Raw genomic sequence first — 19,647 nt, 5'->3', positions numbered from 1 at the left:
TTATAGTCCTTATTTAATCCCTTCAGGTTGTCACCTCCTGTCATCCTTTATTGAAATTTTGTATGCCACGGCGGCTTGCTCTAAGAAGGTTGACATCTTTTAGTTGTTTTGATGAATCTTCTCACAGGAGCTAGTGAGTTTCTATGATCAACACAGCAGGAATCTCCCATATTATTTATGATGTCCTGTGTGTGTTAGGGCGGGGACCCTTCGTCTGTCCCACCCCTGACTCCTTTGATTATCTCTGTTTTCATAAAGTTGAAAGAGACAACCAAAGCTACACTGCATGAAACTTGAAAATATGGGCTAGGTTATTTAGGTAAAATTAGAAACTGTCTTATATAGCCCATTGTGTATCTGTTTATGCCATTGCCTTACATGGCTCTGCATTAACTTTTTATAATTCTCTACTGCTACCATGGATAATGCTGCATAGGAGCTGTGAAGGTAGCCACAACTTTCATCTGGGTAATTGCCACCATTGCTTTTATTGCTCTGACATCTATTTATCTCTACTTCTCCCTCCCTCTTCTCTCCACTTCCTCACTAGATACAGTCTCCATCATGTACACATTGCACACTCATTGTCAAAAAGAAAAAGTGGTAAAAGACTTATTAGTCCCCTATTGTGTTTCCCCCTAGAAGGCATCTGGAAATGTGTGTGACCAATATTTGGCTATCATAGTACCTAAGAGTTGTTACTGGAATTTAGTAGACAGGGGCCCATGGATGCCAAACATCTTGCAGTGTGTGATGATCTTAAATGATAGTGATTTTTTTTCCATCTTAAATATCAGTAACACCATTACTGAGAAAATCTAGGTGTAACTGAGGTTTAGGTGGGTACCAGTAACCTCAGCTAGTAGAGGATTTTAGCTGTGCTTGATGGGTAGATTCTAAAATGTCCTCAAGAATCTAGTATGACACCTTCCTGGCATTTGGTAGGCCCCTAATAAAACCATGTTGTGTTTTGAATAAAGTTCAAAATGGGAGAAATAGTCCCATCCTGCTTAAAGAGGACTAGTCCTTATAGAGGACTAGTCAACACCATTCAGTAAGTCATCTGCAAGTTACTTTCAGGAATAGAAAAAAAAAATAAGCTTAATAAGCTTTGCTTGTCAATATCAAGATGCTAACAGTATTGTAAGAGTGATGAACCTGCATAGAAACAAGTATATTGGGAAATTTTCAAAGTGCTATTGGAACAAGGAAAGGTGAGAGTTTACTCTTGAGCAGAGTTGGTGGGGAAAACTCTTTATGGAAACCATTGAGGAACAGGTGGATTTTAACAGCAGGTTTTTTTGGTAGACACTTGCTGAAGTCGAGAGTACATTATATATACAAGGACTCGGGAGAAGAGATAGACATGACTAGGAATATTGTTACAGGGAAGGATAGTACTTGAGAAGATGTGACAGAATATAGGACTAAAAAAGATAGGTTGGGATAGAGTACAGATGGTCCTGAACTTCTTGTAAAGAAGTCTTTTCACTGGAAGCTATGGATTTATGTGTGAATGTAGTCATTGGGCGCAATATATGACACACTGCCTAATGGGCTATACTTTGCCTCAGTTTCCTTCTTCATGGAGTCTGTGCTGTAAACTCCCTCAGTTATCAGAGGCTTAAACTTACCGTCCTGATTTTCAAGGTCTCCTCTCAAGAGCCCTTTTCAGTTTATTAATTTAAATGGTAGCAATTTTCTTAGAGGTGAATCGCATAATGATTTTTTTCAATCTTTTTTATACAAGATAGCACTGAAAAAAAGTATGATTAGATTCAATTCGGTTGTCTCCCACAAAAGTAATATGTAGAAAATACCAACCAAGGTGACTCTCTGTGTGCTTAATAGCCTAAAGATTTAGGTTAGGGATATAACAGAGAACTATTCTGCTTAAAAAATGAAAAGGTGTTGCACAAATTATCTTAAAGAGCCAAAAACAGCGTCCAGTTCCTACTTGAAACAATTTGTTCTTGGAATATTGTCAGCTAAAATTGTGGTCAACTTTTGCAAATTGTATGAATTTGCACTGCATATTTTATTTAGTGTTTAGCAAAACTCCAATATGGCTCTGCATAACTTACACAATACACCATGAAAATGACTTCAGAAACTCCCACAGAAGTTGACAAATTGGGCATCTAATGCTTTTAAGCTAATTGCATGCTTAGAGGTTAAAAAGTCGACTTGTTAAGAATGAAGATCAGAGTTTCTTGGAGATAATGCTCTGCCGGCTGCCACACTGAATGCAACCCAGCCCTGTATCAGAAATATTACAGAAGCTTAAGGAAGAAAATAATGTGAGCTTTAATCACCATTCTACTTAGTCTTAAGTGAAGTGCTCATGAATCATATGCAATATCATAGCAGTTTTGAAACCTATTCTTGAATTTTCAAGCTGTTATTTTCAGGAAATTTAGAAAGCAAATTGCTAAGTGATAAAGAGTAATTTGATACCATTGCTTATGCCATTTTTTTCCCCTCTTTTTCAGACTGGAAAAAAGGAAAGGAGTAATACCCTGAATATTGCAATAGACAATATGTGCAAGAAGACAAGAGACCTTCGCAGACAGGTGAGGGATGAGAGACATGGAGACAGAAACACCATACAAAACGAACTTTTTTTCCACTGCTAGCATATTTACTTCTTGTTTTTGTTCTTTTTCAATTAATTTAGAACACAAAACTATAACAATAAATATATACCTACCATATTTACATACCTCAACCTTTTTTGTGGCAAACATAAAATAGGAAAAAAAGCATGTGACTTAATATCAGGCAGAGTTACACTAGAATTACACTCAAGTGCTGGCCCTGCCCTCATCAGCTATGTGATCTTGGGGATAAAATAATCTTTTTGAACATCTCTGAACCTATAAAATGGAATTAATAATACATAATAGGACTGTGAGGGTTAAATGAAATGCCGATCAGTGCCTGCTATGTAGTGATTTTTTAGGAAATGTTGGTAAATTGAGTCTATTATGTTAAAAACTGAGTTTATCATCCATATGCTTATAGCAAACATCTAGCAATCAGAGACATACCAATTTGCCCTTTCAATTCTTTTCAGAATGCTTCAAAAATTAGTTTCTGTTTAAGCTAAGGCTACTTTGTAACCTTAGGTCATCAGGAACACTGGATTAGGAAGGATTTCATTAGATAATTTAGCAGTCTAGTATTATGCCACAGGTCAATTTTTTTCCTTCTAGAAACTGAAGACAGCTATTTTCAAAGACTGTGCTTTCCATTATTTTCCACTCTTTAATAACTAGAGTTCTTTTTCATGTATAACTTTAACTTGGTCACCAGTAACTCATAAAAGAGAGGCAAAAGCTTTTCAACCGTAAGCTTTTAATGCAATATATTATTGTAGTTTAATGGGAAGATTTAGTAAAATTGCCTGAGCAATCTTTTAATTCAGAGGTAGATTTGGAAATGGAATAAATAGGGATCCCTCAGCCAGTTAATATTAGCTGTAGAAAAACAATTTTGAGGGCTGTGAAAATTCTAGTTTCTCGACTTTATGGCCTTAATGTGAAGTTTATTTCTACTGTCAGCATCTAGAATCATGGAAGGTAAGAGTTGCAAACAGCTTAGCACAACCTGTCTTACAATGTGGATGAGAAAGCCTGCCTTTGTGGTGAGGTGACCTGCCTAAGGAGGAAGGGGCATCGAACTGACACCAGGTCATAACTTATACCAATTCAGAAGCTTTTACCCACAGGGCCATCCTTTCTCTTCATTGCAGGACTTCTATTTTCAATATTCTTCAGGATTTCTACCCCATCTGCTCCTCTTGGGACTTGGAAAGTTGTTTCTATGAGCTATCAACAATTATGTCTTTCATTCCTGCCTCATCCCTCTATACTGCCTTCAACAAGGTTATGCAGAAAATGTTAATCTAAATTTATATCTCCAAAGCTTTTGGAGTCATTAGTAAAAAAAAAAAAAACAAGATAAAGCAACCCATTATATGTAGGATTATCAGATTTAGCAAATAAAATCACAAGATACCCAGTTAAATGTGACTTTCAGGAATTAATAAGGAACATGTTTAAATATGTCCCAAATATTGCATGGGACATAATTATATTAAAAAGTAGCATGTTTAGTGGCACCTGGGTGGTTCAGTTGGTTAAGTGGCCAACTTTGGTTCAAGTCATGATATCATGGTTCATGGGATGGAGCCCCGCATCTGACTCTGCTTTGACTTAGTACAGAGCCTGCTTGAGATTCTCTTTCGTCTCTCTCTCCGCCCTCCCCCACTCATGCTTTCTCTCTGTCTCTTGCAAAATAAATAAATAAACTTAAAAAAATAGTGTGTGTATATGAAATTGGAACTTGGCTAGGCATCTTGTATTTAATCTTGCAATTCTATCTGTGTTTTCACCTCACTAACAGTGTGCTATAGAAAGAGCATGAGGGATTACTAATACTTTTCTTTATAGTAAAGGGATATTTCCAGCCTTTAGAAAACTGCTGTGTTCCAGAAGTACGAAAATTCTCTATGGTTTCATAGGTCAGCATATTCATTGTTTTGATGAAGTGTCATTGCTTAACAAACCACTGCAGACGATAGCAGCCTTTTATTACGTTGCATGATTCCACAGGCTGGCTGGGGGTCAGCAGAGCCATTTTTGTAGTGTTTTCACTTGTGGTCTCCCATGTAGTAGCAGTCAAAGGGTGACTGTGTCTGGGTTCAGGGCTGGTCATATGAGGCCTCAGTGCTTCTTCTTCTTCTTCCCTCTCTCCATGTGGTGTCTGATCTCCTAGGACCCCTTCATGTGGCTGCTCTTTCCAGCAGGGTAGCCTGGATTTCTTGCATGATAGTTTAAGGCTCCAAGAAAGATGAAATGGAAGCTTCCAGACTTTCTTAATGCTTAAGCTCCAAAGTTACCAGGATGCCATTTCTTCCCCATTCTATGGATAAAAATAATTATGAATCCTGCCCCAGGTCAAGAAGAGTAAGTAGAAGTTCAAAAAGTGGTACATGTGTATAGGATGACGTGGGATTGTTAGAAGTTTGTCTCTGGACACATTCTTGGTCTTTGATTTTGGTGAGGTAGTTGCTGTGATTCATTCTCAGTATCCTTACTTGCCCTCCCTAAGATTTCATTTTCCATCCTGATGTTTATTCTTTTGCAATAATAAAAACTAGTTCAACAGCAACATGAGGCATCTCCACCTCTTCTTATTCTTGCAAAGTTTATCGAGCAGTTTGTTTTAAGCATCTTACATATACTCTTTCACACAGCAAGAAGAAAGCCCCTCCCCTTAAACTGCTTTTCTTGGGAATATTTAATGTTCATATATTGTAGGTCTGTTTTTATTTGCATGTTTGTTTTTAGTAGACAATGATCAGAGCACATCTTGCCCATTCATGTAATCCCCTTGCTTACCCATGGCTTGTCCCTCAACAACACAGAAACATTTTAGCTCTGGTTCAGAGAATCATTGGACATCTATGAGGAATGAGGGGAAGCAAATTATACATTTTGGGGCAACAATATGAAATGTCATAGAAAGTGACTTAGTGTTTATTTATCTGAACCTAATTGCTTTGTGACTTTTCCGCCCGTTGTGCTAGAGAACAAAGACAAAAGTCCTTGGCATGGTGTTCCAGATTCTCTGTGATCTGGCCCTGACTTGAATCAACGTTATTCATAATGTTCCTTCTCCTTTTTCAGTTTTTCAGTTCCTCCCTGTCACCACACCACACATTAACCTGACTAAAGAGTTGGGGCACCTGAGTGGTTCAGTCAGTTAAACCTGACTAAAGAATCTACTTACTAGTCACCAAATTCTCCATCACCTCCCACCCCCCAAAACACATGTATCTTTGTATACATAATTTGTTTAACTTGGTGTTTTTCCCGTTCCTCTTACTCCCCCCACCCAGCCCCTAATCAACCTTAGGAACTTCAAGACTAACGTAAATGCTACTTCTCGCATGAAACCATTAGCATTTTCACCAGGTGGAATTATTATTTTTATTCCTGGAGCACTTAGAGCACATGTAATTCTTTTATAGTAGTGATCATATTCTGCTTGTATTTTTCTTTTTTAATGGATTTTTCTTCCCACTGGATTTTTAAATCCTTAAAGTGATAGTTATAACAATATCTTTCATTTAGTAATGCTTTCCAAAGCTCTCTACCAGCTCTTTACATTAGTCCTTACATTATTGATTTTTATTTCTGAAAGAAGAAATAATGTCATAGCATTTTTACATCACTGTCTCAGGTAAGTCGATTTACTGAACAATATTTTGCTAACTGGTAGAGCTGAAGTTTGAACCCAAGTCCATCCACCCCCTGCCCAAATTTGTAAACACCAGATGAGGGGTCAGGGATAATAGCCTATTCACCCTAAAAACTCCTAGTGCCTCATAAACTTATTTACCATTCTAATTTTTTTCTTCCTTACTATTTATTTTACAAGTTTTTTAATTAAAATTTTTTCTTCTTTAGTCTCCTTCCCATCACTTATTTGGGAACTGCATAACCATTAAAATTATTAATAAAGGAGGAAGATTTTTAAACCTCATTTCTTCATTTAAAAAATTAAAGCAATAGAATATATTCCATTTCTACTGTATTAGGCAGAGTGAAACACACATTCGATTTCACTAAAGGCAGATTGAAAATTTTATTTGTGTATATTGAGAAAAAGTAGCCTATTTTATAAATGCCAAAGTAAGGGCTTGAGATATGTCAAATCAAGTAGGGTACTGATAAAAGCAGACAAAACAAAAACTTGACTGATTCATTAGTTGCTCATTTGCTGAATCGCTATCTCCATCTCTTTCCCATTTTGATAGTACCAGTGCCACACTTAGAAAAAAATACCTATGTCTTTATAGCTCTTCTTCATCATCCTTGTAATTGAATATTAACTTTCCATAAGATACAAGTCTCATTAAATTGGCACAGTAGGTTTATGTTGAATTAATTATTGGGTGATTTAGTTCCTATTAGTCAATTGAAGTTTGACAGTCACATTTTGCTATTTGACTTAAAATCAAAATGGCATTAATATACACATAAATAAATGTTTCTAGCTCCCTGAGAACAATTCTTTTCTGAAACACTTTCTTTTCTTTCCATTCCTCTTCCCCTCACAGTTTTGTTCTTTCTATTCTCTTATTTGGTGGTAGTAGGGGGTGGGCAGGGCTACCTGATAGTTTTCACATACAGCTTTTACTTTTGGGTTTCAATTGTAGAGAAATATATTATTTTATTTGAGATTCCAAACCACTTACATCAGTGGGAAATAGAAAAATTGATGTCTCAAAGCCTTTTATTAAACTGTAGTGAGAAAAGATGGAAAGCCCCTCAGTCTGATTTTGTGCCTGACATCTTTCATGCCTGGCCACAAACAGGTATTTATTGAAAATACATACCTCTAACTCCTATTGGCCTCCCACTAACTTCAGATTTTAGTGCTGCAGCCTCTAAGGGTGTCCTATTTTTACATTGGCATGTTGGATTCTTCTTTAAAGTTTTTTTTGTATATCACTCAAATGAAAGGAATGAATTTTTCCATTGGGCTGAAAAATAATATGGAAATAAATAAGATAGAGGCTTCTTAGGTGTTATACACAGATATAGATGACTGTACAATAGAAATTGAAAAAAAAAAGTATGTCAGAATATGCCATAACATCTAAAGAAAATTACATAGCATAGCATTCGAAGCCTTCCATATCTTGTCTCTATTTGTAGTTCTAGTCCTATATCATGGTAATTCCTCTTACACAGTCAGCATAGTACTGGGGGTGGCGGTATCAGAATCAGTAGTGTGCAAAGCAGAAGTGGTAATGTGTGGTCGTCACTGGATAGTTTATGTAAGACATCCGTCTATTACTTGGCATATTACCAAACAACATTACCTCCAGATAACTGTGTCTGTTTTATATCAGATTCCCCTGAAAGCAGATCCTGAGACCAGAACCTTAGTTCAGGTAGTTTACTTAGGAGGCAATTCCAAGAAGCAAGTGTAAGAGAACATGAAGTGTAAGAGAACAGGCAAGGAAAGAGGAGAGGATATGCTCTTTGAAGTCACTACTGTCACTAACAGAATCTTAACTCCGACAGAATTTTGAAAGCATTGGCACAGAACTTATTTGTAAGCTCATTTCCCAGTCCTTCTGTCTTGTCCTCCTGAACATAATACCACACCTCCATGGTGTACCTTTTACATTTACTGTGTTTTGGATTTAGCAACAAGCCTTAGAATAAAGCAACAAATGTGTTCCTAACATAGTTTAGTTAAAAAACTAATAATAATTTAGCCAAAGAATATCTGTATTTATTCCTTAATAATAGTAAATCAGCTATACCTCAAGCCTGTTTCAGCACTTGTGTATGGAATGAAGGATTGAATGAATAGCAGGGAAAACATAGTAGAACACCTTGGGGGGGAAAAAAACCATGGGAGTAAATACCATTAAAATGAAGGGAAGACAAATGGTAGCACTACAGAGGGGAAATGGACAGACCATAACAAATGTATCCAGGTACTAGAAGACTGTTAAAATTATTCATAAATTTATAAAAATTGGCACAATGTGGGACAATGGCTATTCTCTAGATTTTTGTATGGTGATAAAACAAAATATATTTTTTAGAAGCACAAGAAGACAGTCTAACTCTCTGGATATAGTTGTATATGGGAACATACATCAAAGTCTCATCTCCCATTCATTCTCCAAACCATCACAATATGACTCCTGGTTTCACTTTCCACTCAAACTGGTCTCACTAAGTTTATCAATGACCTCTTAGTGGTCAAATCCATCAGACAAATCTGATTTCTTTTTATTTAACTTATCTTTAAAATTAAACTCCGAAACTCATCTTTTTTTTTGAAATTTCTTCCCTGTCAGTTTCCTTATTTTCCCTTACTGTAACATTTGATGACTCTCACTCCCCCACTAAGGGACCATGTATTTTCATCTTGATGTATTTCATAAGATCTTGCTGTAGTAGAAAGGTAAAGAGATAATGTTGAGAAACAATTATTGAGTTTAATGGAACCAAATACAAAGAAAAGATCAAATGCAGAGAAAAGATTCAACAAGTTCATAATGTGGGTATTATAATTGCATCTAGTAGGATAAGTTCATTTGGAAAGCATTGACACAGATTTATTGGAATATTTCTCTTTTAGTTGTTGGTCATTTGCTCTCTTTGTTTTTTGGCCATCATCTCAGTCTCTTTTTAGATCCTACTCTTCCATCTGCATGATTTCCACTTATGGTAGTATTTCCTAAGTTTTAATTCTTGGACATCTCCTCACTGTGCATCTCCTTCTGTGTGATCCTGTCTACCTCCTTGGCTTGAAAAACCTCCCGTATGTATGTTGGCTGTTAATTGCATAGCTTTAGTGCAGATCTCCTCTTAGCCCTCCTTCTATATATGCTGGTTACAAATGAAAGAAAAAGAGGATAAAGGAGAGGGATGGTCATTGAAAACTCTTCCCCCTCTGAGATTCCTTCTACTTTTATGTATCTGGAACTAACATAACTAGCTCCCAGCTCAAGTCCTAACTTATGATTCTTTGTCTGACTTCTCTGGTCCACTTTTGATGGACATCAAACACATTGTTCATTCACTCAAGGTCTTCCCCTTGCCTTGTAAGTCCTTACCACTCTGCACCCTGTCCTAGTAAGTGCTCAGATGATATTAATCAGTTGCCATTAGTGATTTGCCTTTCTGCATGCTAAGTAGATTCTTTCCTGGGGGATCTTCCCACAGCCTTAGTGAAATTGTTAGAAACCAGAAAATTTCACAGTTCTTCTGCCTGCATGTAGGCAGAGATATTTTTTCTCCTGGAAATCTGTAATTATTATGGATTTATTATACTATAAATATTACAAGAATATAGTGGGCTTTTTTCAGGCAGCCACATTATTTAATATTCTACTGTATTCCAAAACTAAGGTAACTATCTTTTGGTTTTAAAGAGTACCCTAAAGTATACATTATAAATTTCCCATATGATATTGTATGATATTGTATAGAAGAAATTAAATTCAGTGAGGAGGTTGACTAAAAAATTGGGGAGCTATTCATAGTCATTGACATTGTTGATGAAACATTTCAAGATATTGTGATCCTTTAGGGCTCAATATATTATACAAATACAATGCATTAATTTTCCAATGCAGTTTTAAATTTCAGAAAATATCTGCTGAATAGGGTAATTGCCTGATTGTCATTTATGAGCTTCCACATAATCTAATTTAAAAGAACTAATTGTAGCAGAATGTTATACTTGTTTAATAATTTAAGGTGTAAGGGCAAGAACAATTAATGCAGATGAAGAAAATTGGACATCAAACTCATTTATTATTCTCCTTGCTCTATTAATCTGTTATAAACTGGCATAATCGGTGATCTAACTTGGTTTAATTACCATGAAGACTACAATTTAGCTAATCAAAATTTATCATCAGTTCCTCCAACAAAGTAGAAAACATTTCATAATTTTGTAATTATGAAAATACATGATGTACAATGTTGTTTGTACACATGCATAAACATTACAATAGTGTGGTATTTTTTGATAGAAAATGGAGTATTATTACTTATAATCTGACCTCTGGGCTAAGTATAATTTAAGAATAAAGGCAAATTTTGAGAATAAGCGAGCTATTCCTCAATGACTTTTTTTCTTGGTTATTTTGTTTGTTTTAACTTTGTTTTTTTTTAAGTTAAAAAAAAAGTGTTTATGTTTGAGGGAGAGACAGAGTGAGAAGGGGAGGAGCAGAGAAAGAGGGAGACATAGAATTGGAAGCAGGTTCCAGGCTTTGAGCTGTCAGCATGGAGCCTGACATGGGGCTTGAACTCATGAACTGTGAGATCATGACCTGAGCTGAAGTCGGACGCTTAACCACCTGAGCCACCCAGGTGCCCCAGTTTATTTTAACTTTGTAAGTGACATTCATACACAGTCTTAAGTATTATTACTTAGAGATTGTGTGAAAATACATAAGATGAATTTTGTAACTACTGGGATTATAAAAATAGGAAATAACATGAACCATTTCCTGAAAAAAAAAATGAATTTTTTATTTCTCCTCAGCTCCGTAAGGCTATTATAGATCATGTGTCAGACTCCTTTTTGGATACAACGGTCCCACTTTTGGTTCTCATTGAAGCTGCCAAGAATGGCCGGGAAAAGGAAATAAAAGAATATGCTTCGATATTTCGTGAGCACACCAGCAGGCTTATAGAGGTAAGCATACTAGAACTGTAACTGCCCTAAATCCAGGAGAATGAGGCTCTCATTCCCCATTTACAATTGACTTGTACTCAGATAAAAAACTTTTGACAACTTACTGCAAAAGAAGCAAAGTTTAAATTGTTTTTTTTAATGCATATTTTTTTTCAGAGCTACACACATACACACACACACAATGGTTAAATGCAGATATTTTGTTTTATCTTTACAAATATTTTCTTCATATTCTAACATAAAAGTATCAAATACTCTACCTCATGCCATTTTATTGTTTCTCTACCATCTTTTTGTGGTTGTATTACTCTTCCAGATTTTCAAATCATATTCAACTATGAAGAAAAAGAATGTAAGATTGCAGGTGTAGAAAAATCCAGAATAAACAAGTGAGGATAGTAGATTGGTCCATGTCCCAATAGAGGCAAGAGATGATAAAACTATCATTTTCTTCAGCTTGGAAACTGGAAGCATGAAAATGCCGCATGATTTGGGGGCAAGGTGTTATATTGCTGAAAGAGCCATAAAGTGCTAGACAATTCCTAGGAAACAGAGAAGAAACCTATTATATTATGAGGATCAGTAATGCAGCCATAGTAGAATGAGTGTCAATGGAAGGATTTCTAAAACCAATAATGTGACAGTTCTCACAAAGCCAGGAACCCATGGAAGAAGGGAAAATCTGCCTGACCAGATTCGTTTACCAGAGCTGATACACTGCTAACATCCATCAGTATGACTGTACCAGTTGTTTATGGCTAGTGTCTGTTCTCAGTGTCAGTGCCATGCCGTACTGATTATTAAATCTTCTGACTGCCACAGCTTCACATACTTACTGGCCATGAACTTTGTGGTGAAATATGTTTAGGGGCTCAAGTTGCTTGGTAACCTTGTGAGTTAGAAATAGACAGAACCTGAATTAGAATCATAGCATTTGATATAACATCTATTAACAGAGAGGATTTTCCCAACGTCTTAAATGTGGATCCCTGGGAAGGAAGTTTCCAATGTAACTAGCATTTTCACTGCAAACTTTCTGCTTCCTAGTCTTCATATCTAAAAAATGAAAGGAGTTGATAAATAGCTAATTACTAAGATCTTGTCAGCCCTAAAACTGACCTACCTCCAACTTTGAAATTGACTTTGAACTTCCCAACAACTCTGCATGACAGGATATCTGTTACATTGGCCTTATATAGAAATAAAGCTACAAACCCAAACCAGTCCAATTGGAGATGGAGCTGATTTCCAGGCTTACAATTTTTAACTAATTCATTCAATTATTTATATAGTTCTAGCTTTATTTATTCCCTCTTGTAGTCTTCCTCAAATATGTATGCACTCTTCCCACAGAGAAATGTTAAAAGTAAGAGGCAAAGCAGAAGGAGCAGGTCATTAAAGGCACCTAACTAAGTATAGCCCCTGATAATCATAAACATTTTTTTCTAAAAATGTGTTCTCTAAGCTGAAGGTACATCAAATTATGAAAACAACTTGTCGGTGACATATTCTAAAAGTAAAATTGGTGTCTGCTAATAAAGTTGCATCCCTATTCCTATTTATTAGTTTAGAAATATGTTTCTTAGTTGCTTAGTCTATGAAACATAAATCTCATAAGGTGCTCAACAAAGAAGGGCCCTTTAATTACACAATTTTGGAGAAATAGTTGTATCTATTTCTCCTCTTGGAGATTTTACAGTTTTGAAAAATCCGTAGATGTTTCAATTAAGTCAGAATTTTCCCCAAATCAATTTACCTGAGGAGTTCTTCTTCCATGACACTTATTACTAAGGCAGTGCCTTGAAGGAACACTTGAAAATGCTATCTTAGGGGCACCTGGGTGGCTTGGTCAGTTAAGTGTCTGACTGTTTCAGCTCAGGTCACGTATTCTATAGTGCAGAGCCTGCTTGGGATTTTCTCTCTCCCTCTCTCTCTCTGCCCCTCCCCCTGCTCATGCTCTATCTCTCTCAAAATAAATAAATAAACTTTAAAAAATGCTACCTTAATGTATTGAGAATAATGGCTTATTATTATGTAGACAGAACCCTGAGAATGTGTTTTAAATATTCAACGTTCTTGAAAATTCTGTATTTCATGTGATCATTGAAAGAATAGAAAGATTTTATAATTTTGAGCTACTGGGGGACTGAGAATGAGTCTTATCTAACTTTGAATGTCTCCTTCACATGTACGATGCGATTATGCTAGCTTTGCACTCTCGTAGTTCTCCCTCTGGTATTACTGAGAAACTCATCTAAGGCGTTTTCAGTTCCAGTTAGATTATACCATGTAACAGTCCATCTTCAAACTTAGTGGCTTAAAACAACCATTTATTATTCTTTCATTATGGGTTGACTGGGCAGATGGGCAACTCTCACTTAGGTTTTCTCATGTAATTACTGTTAAATAATGGCTAGGGATGGAACCCTCGAGAGGTTTGACTGGGCTAGATATAGAAAATGGCACAGTTACATGACTGGAGGAAGTGAATGATAACTGTCAGCTGGGAGCTTAGCTGTGGCTCTTCACTGGGGCACCAATACATGGCCTTTCTATGTGGCTTTAGCTTCTTGCAAAATTATTGCTGGTTCTGAGATGAGAAGTCGCAAAAGCAAGTTAGAAACAGGAAGTATAAGCTTACATCCTCTTAAGACTTGGGCCTGAAATTGGCAGAATACCATTTCCACTGTATATTATTAGTCAAGCAATCATAAAGCCTGCCCAAATCTGAAGGGAGGCAGGGAGGCATGAAACTTCACCTTTCAACGGACAGACTAGCAAAGTGTTTACAGCTACCTTTGATCTACTATACTTCTCAGAATTTCATTTGTTTGATATAAAGTGAAGGTAAACAAGATAATATCTAAGGTCACTGCCAGCTTTTAAAATTTTATGATATAACAAATATTTTTTTTACAATTGGGAGACTTCTAATTTTCTAAGAGATAGAGACTGGAGGAAAATAGTTTTTAAGTATACTGCTTATCCACTACGTTGTTTAACAAAACATGGGCACCTGGGTGGCTCAGTCAGTTGAGTGACTTCAGCTCCAGTCATGATTTCATGGTTCATGGGTTTGAGCCCCACATTGGGCTCTGTGCTGACAGTGTGGAGCCTACTTTGGATTCTCTGTCTCCCTTCTCTCTGTGCCCCTTCCCTGCTTGCTCTCTCTCTCTCTCTCTCTCAAAAAAAAAAAAAAAAAAAAAAAGCAAAACAAACAAAGAAACAAACAAATAAAACACACTGCATTTATCTCCCAGGAAAATTTCTTTTTGGAAGGAGCTGTCTAACAAAGGCAATAGAGAAAATCATCATTAATTTACTACAAACATTCCGCCAGAAGTGTCTGTGACAGAGTCTGGGGAAATAGGAGAACGTAAATACATCAGTTTCAGAAGACACTGTGAGTTTACTTTGTCTAGATTGTTTACCAATCCACCTTTGTTTTCACTACCACCTGTCCACCCAGACCACTTATACCCATCTTATTCCCAAATTGCGTAATTTGACAGAGTAGGACAGAAAGTCTTAGATTCTAAATGACCTCAAGGAAAAGCTATTTTCAACATGTCTGGGTTTTGATACCTCAACTGTGTTTGTCAGAGAAATCAAAAATCAGTGAACTTGTTAAAGTAAGACTTAAATGGAAAGAAAAGTCCATTTTTAAAGAATTCCTATCAGATCTTTGAAGAAAAATTTCATGCTATTAAAGGAATACTCTGGAAAATGGTTAAAGTTGCAACTTTTACCAAAAAGAGAGTAAAAACTATGGGAACACAAAGAAACAAACAAACAAAAAAAGCATTAAGAAATTCTTGGGGTGCCTGGGTGGCTTGGTCGGTTAAGCGTCCGACTTCAGCTCAGGTCATGATCTCACGGCCGTGAGTTCGAGCCCCGTGTCGGGCTCTGTGCTGACTGCTCAGAGACTGCAGCCTGTTTCAGATTCTGTGTCTCCCTCTCTGTCTGCCCCTCCCCTGTTCATGCTCTGTCTCTCTCTGTCTCAAAAATAAATAAACGTTGAAAAAAAAATTTAAAAAAAAAAGAAATTCTATGGATAATAATTAGGCAAACAAAAGGATATGGGGTTGGGGAAAATAAATAGAGATGAGGAACAGAGTAGCCAATAAATTGGGCCTGAATATTCCCATCGTCTAGTGGGGTCATATCTGAGGTCTCCTATTGTATTATCATGCAGTTTGGTATAAAATGATCATGGGTGAAGTGATGGTTATAAAACCCTAGGTAGTGTCAATAACTGGAGAACCTAGATTCTTGAGGCTAATTTTGTTTCACTATGTTGAACTGAGTAACTATTATGCAAAGCTTATCCTACTTTGAACATCCCAGTTACTCTGTGTAACTTGGGATCCACCCAGCCACAGTGGGAATGAGAAGAAGGAGTCAAAAAGTTTGCATAATAAGATAAAAAGAGAGAGGGAGGGAAAACCATAAGAAACTAATAAGTATAGGGAACAAACTTAGGATTGCTGGAGGGGTGATTGGGGTGCATGGGGTAAATGAGTGATGGGCATTAAGGAGGACACTTGTTGTAATGAGCCCCGGGTGTTATATGCAATTGATGAATCACTAAATTCTACCCATGAAACTAATTCTACACTATATATTAACTAGAATTTAAATAAAATCTTGAAAGAAGGAAAAGGTTGGAATTTTAAAACTCATCTTTACAAAGTGATTAGCATCTAATGACAAATGTGCTCATTGAATTATACTCCCCATTATTTTGATCTTACACTGATGGTAAATTAGGGCACCATTAACTCTAGTGAATTCCACCAATAATGCCTATTAAAAGTAAAGTTTAAACTATTAATTTTATCTTAAAAATTACAATATTTAGATTCTAGAGAGTAAGAATTTTACCTGTCATCACTATGAGCCTATTCTGTTAGCCAAGTCTATGCAGCTAGTACTCAATAAATCGGTATTGAATGAAGGAACACAATGATAACACTAGCTCAATTTTCTTTCTCTCTAAAAAGTTATCTTCGGGGATTCCAGTAACTGGACTTGGAACATATGTCTGAGCCCAATTTTTTAGTAGAGTGCCTTCCTGCTTTAGTGAACATGAATACTTTAAAATAATTCTTCACAATGATATTAGCAAATACCTTTGCCATCAAAAGCAAACACTATAAACCCTATTCCAGATCTCTCTCCGAGGGAATTTGTCACCATTAGATAACATTTTTAAAGAACTCTGCCCACTTCAGAGATACAGTTTGTAACTTTAATGCGGTAATATAACTGTTATTCAGAAGAATGCCATTGCATTCAATACATGTATTGCTTATTATAATGGCTGTTATTTAATATTTCTTTAAAATTACATTCTAAAAACTCCACTATTATTTTTGAACCATATTACAACGTGTTCTCAGCAATCAGTTCATGCTGAACACTACATAGTTGCTATCAACTAAAAAGGTAAAATCTCCAGTTTATCCCATGGGTTTTATCATATTAATTCTCATTAAATATGACACTGTTAATGATCTAGGCCTGAAAATTTTCTGCAAATTAAGTTTCTCTGTGTGCAAAGCCAGCTTCGTCAGTGCTTTGACTTATTCATCAAAAATTCATCTGTCTTGATGCACCTTATTTTAGTAAGTTTCATAGGAGCCTTTCATCAAAAAGGAAAAAGTGGGTGGACATTTAATTATAATACTTCCCTCCAACCTACAAAGCTGATTGTTCCCACTCACAAAATGGCGAGCCGGATTTAGCAAAGCCCCAGTGCCAAGAGAGAAGGCTGGAGAGGGGACTCTTGCTGTTTGCAAGAAGTGCTCATTGCTCCTAGCTCTACTTATATCTTTGCTTTTTGACAGAATCCTGTTCAAGTGTCACACATTGCTTTAATTGATCATCTGTTATCAAATAAGGATATGCTCAGTTATAAATAAATAGAGCTTTTAGAGTCCCATCCCATTCTTCCTCATTCCCCTAAAAAAGAAAAAAGAAGAAAAAGAAAAAGAACAAACCCATACTTATACTGTACACAAACCAACAACTGTTCTCAGTGAGCATCTTGGCAGCTCTCCTTTTCTGATGGGGAAGGGATATTATAGCTAAGTCAGGAATGCTTTTGGTTATATAGAGGACAGGTGTGACTGCCCACTCCCTGGATTAAAAACTGTTTAGCATCTTAATCCTTCCAGCTAAAAGTCATGATGAACATGATCCTTAAAAGCCTAACTTGAGGGGCACCAGGGTGGCTCAGTTGGTTGAGCATCCAACTGTTGATTTTGGCCCAGGTCATAATCTCATGGTTCACGAGCCCCACCTTGGGGTCTGAGCTGAGGGTGCAGAGCATGCTGGGGATTCTCTCCCTTCCTCTCTCTCTCTGCCCCTCCCCCGCTTGCTCTCTCTCTGTCTCAGAATAAATAATAATAATAATAATAATTAAAAATTTTAAAAAGCCTAATGTGAATGCACAGTGAGTGGCCTTTCCATGTTGGAGAGATTTCTTTATAAATTTTCCATTCATGGTGTTTGGAATTCAGGGAATTGGGGATACAATTATAGAAAAGTCAGAGCCTTTCCATAGTCAGGTGGAGATATTTTTGAGTGAGATATTAGTGTTTTGGAAGTAAGAGGAGGGATAAAACTATATGGGATTAGAGTAGTTTGGGAATTTAGTATGAAGTAAGCAATATAAGCAATATTTACATCAAAACTTGATGACTAGGCAGGAGCTGGGTTTGAAAAACTAGAACTCTAAGTGGAGATAATAGCATGACTAAAGGCACAATGCTCATTCATGTGTTCCAGGAATGCAATAGAAATGAATTCTAGATCACTAAGCTGGCTGAAGCATGAAGTGAGGTAGAGACAGTTGATGAGGGATAGTATTTGGCCAAGACTTAACAAGCAAACATGCTAACTAATAATTACCGATGAATAATTCCAGGCCTAGAAGCCAAACTTTGTTTTAATCACCAGTCTGATTATATAAGTTGGGACTGATCTGTTTCTTTTGATCAATTCATAATTCCACTCAATTAAAAATAAATACAGTGAGTTCCTCCAATGTGCTCTATAGAGCTCATCTATACAAGAGCCTGCATTTGGTTCCATTTTTGTCTTTTGTGGATGGAAGAGGCTGGTTAATCAGAAGTATTGGCAGAATGGCTATTTTATTGCTTTTACGGGACAAAACCCCCCCTTTTTTTTTTCTGATAATAAAGAGAAGAGCAAAACAGGGAAGAAAATAAAGTAAAATAAATAAAACACTCAGTAATCTGTGCTAGCTAGCATCATGCAAAACACCTTATACTCTTTACCTCATTATGTCCGTGCTCACAATGATTGAGATAAATACTTTTATTACTGTTTTGCTGATAAAACCCTAGCTGAGAGAAAATAAGCAACTTGCCTAAGGTCAAACAGCTAAATGGCAGAGTAGGGAATCAACTTGGAGATTAAAGGAATAAAGTTAGCACAATAAATCTAAAATTGGAAAGTGAGCCCAAGTTTTATAGGTGTTTAATTTCTTGATGGAGAGAGGGGACATCTTTCTGAATGCTTTTAGATCAGAGACTGCTATTAAGTGGATCGAGCTGCAAAAGTTTCGAGAGTTGATTTTATTTCTTTCCAAAGAATCTCTAATCTTTTTTTTTTTTTTCGAGTTTGGTAGACACACAATGTTGTATTAATTTTAGGTGTACCACTTAGTGATTTGACAAATTTATACATCATGCCATGTTCTCCATTAAGAATAGCTCTAATCTTATTCTACTTTCCCTAGCTAGAGAAGCAGAAAGCCAGAAGCACGCATTTATGCACCTGAAATCTTTCTGCATGCATTCATTCCTTACAACTCTTAGTGAGTTACACTAAGTTATTAGTAACACTAATACTTAGTTATTAGGCCAGGGTATGAGACCTAAGTGAGATCAGACATAATCTTCTGATGAGAAAGTACATGTAGTCCATTTGTAAATTGACTATTTGGAACTTAGAATATATTTTGCCTGTTAATTAGTACTATGTTACCATTTAGCTTCCTCAGTCCACAAAAGCCTATTGAGTCCCTAATAGAAGTTAAAACTACACAGCGTTTTATTAGGAGTATTCTTCCTAGCCTAAAAAGCATTTAGAGGTGCCTCTCACCATCAACCAGTTCCCTCTCGGTCTTGTGTGCAGGGTGTTCCTAACATAGGGGCAAAATATCAAATGCTTTACAGTAGTGGACAAAAAAGTAATAAATAAAAGGGCTCAGTAAGGTAGCCTTTGATGAAATGAAGAGTATAAGTTTAGTCTAAAGGGTTGGTCTCTGCTTATCTTCGGTCAATTATTGCTGTGTGTGAATGCAGGCCCTATTTTGTCAGACATTACAATTTCTCAAAATAACTCAGAAATACAAAATTTAATGTAAAA

The 19,647-nt window shown here is 36.4% G+C and overlaps 1 protein-coding gene across 2 annotated transcripts in view; it reads left to right on the top strand.

Annotated features, from left to right (window-relative positions):
• Positions 1-19,647, top strand: part of CTNNA3 (catenin alpha 3) — a 1,717,381-nt gene that overhangs the window by 873,877 nt on the left and 823,857 nt on the right. For both annotated transcript variants that reach the window (XM_049646151.1, XM_049646149.1), the window contains 2 exons: positions 2,493-2,573; positions 11,095-11,247. In XM_049646151.1, coding sequence (XP_049502108.1) covers positions 2,493-2,573; positions 11,095-11,247 — 234 coding nt within the window. The remainder of the gene's footprint in view (positions 1-2,492; positions 2,574-11,094; positions 11,248-19,647) is intronic.

Source organism: Panthera uncia, chromosome D2 (genome assembly GCF_023721935.1).
Source record: "Panthera uncia isolate 11264 chromosome D2, Puncia_PCG_1.0, whole genome shotgun sequence".
Classification (NCBI taxonomy): domain Eukaryota; kingdom Metazoa; phylum Chordata; class Mammalia; order Carnivora; family Felidae; genus Panthera; species Panthera uncia.
This window is presented reverse-complemented; position numbering and strand designations above follow the sequence as displayed.